Below are 994 nucleotides of genomic sequence, written 5' to 3'. Positions count from 1 at the left end.
AGTTGAGTTCTAAACAAATTCCTTCTAGTGAAGATGAGAAAAGAGACATGGATCGAGTTCCTTATGCGTCTGTTGTGCGTAGTTTGATGCATGCAATGATATGTACAAGGCCAGATATTGCGCAAGTTGTTGGTACAATCAATAGATTTTTTTGAAATCTAGGTAGAGAGCATTAAAATGGATTTTGAGGTATATTTATGGTACTGCATGTATGAGGCTTTGTTTTGGAGGTGAAAAATTTATTTTGGTGGAGTACTATAACTCATATATGACTGGAGATATTTACTCGGGGAAGTCCACTTCCGGCTACATGATTAAATTTGTAGAGGGAGTTGTGGCTTGGCAATCCATATTGCATAAATGTGTAGCATTGTGTAAAACTGAGGCAAAGTTCATTGCCATTACCGATGCTTGGGTTTATTCATGACAATTATGTATTATTTATCGATTGTTAAAGTGTTACTCAACTTGGTAAGAATTCGACATTTCACATTGATGTGAGGTATCATTAGATATGTGATGTTTTGGAAGCTAAGTTGTTGGAGTTGGCTAAAGTTCATACTTATTTAATGGTTATTATATGATGACTAAAGTATTACCAAAAGGGAAGTTTGAGACTTGTTGTGATATCGCCGATTTGACGATGATCTCCATGTAGTCTTGAAGGAGAGATATGTTGGCTATTGGGCTCTTTTACTATGTGGAGAAAGGCTCCATGAGATATATTGTCCCAACTCTTCTGCTTTTCCTCACTACCCTCCCCGTATAAGTAGCCTTGCAAAAGATAGGATCGTATACCGAAAATCATATCTTTTTCACACATACACACACTCGAATATTAAAGCACCAAAAGTTTGAGTTAATAAAATACTCTAAACTTTTTCTTTTTAAACTCAATCTGAGAGTAACTAAAAGAGTAACATTTTAAACTCTAAACATTTTAATTTCAATCTAAATTTTTGCTCAAACTTTTTAAACTTAGTTAAAATTTGAA

At 34.2% G+C, this 994-nt stretch overlaps 1 protein-coding gene across 1 annotated transcript; it reads left to right on the top strand.

Moving 5' to 3' along the window:
* Positions 1–47: 47 nt before the first annotated feature.
* LOC140919153 (secreted RxLR effector protein 161-like) lies at positions 48–572 on the top strand (the record flags this gene model as incomplete). The annotated part of the gene is made up of 3 exons (XM_073364721.1): positions 48–132; positions 231–415; positions 513–572. Coding segments are annotated over exons 1-3 (330 nt in total), but the record flags the coding sequence as incomplete, so codon positions are not given.
* Between the last annotated feature and the right edge of the window lie 422 nt (positions 573–994).

This window comes from Cicer arietinum, unplaced genomic scaffold, assembly GCF_000331145.2.
Source record: "Cicer arietinum cultivar CDC Frontier isolate Library 1 unplaced genomic scaffold, Cicar.CDCFrontier_v2.0 Ca_scaffold_5346_v2.0, whole genome shotgun sequence".
Lineage (NCBI taxonomy): Eukaryota > Viridiplantae > Streptophyta > Magnoliopsida > Fabales > Fabaceae > Cicer > Cicer arietinum.
The sequence above is the reverse complement of the archived record's forward strand: the minus strand, read 5'-3'. Positions and strand labels throughout refer to the sequence as shown.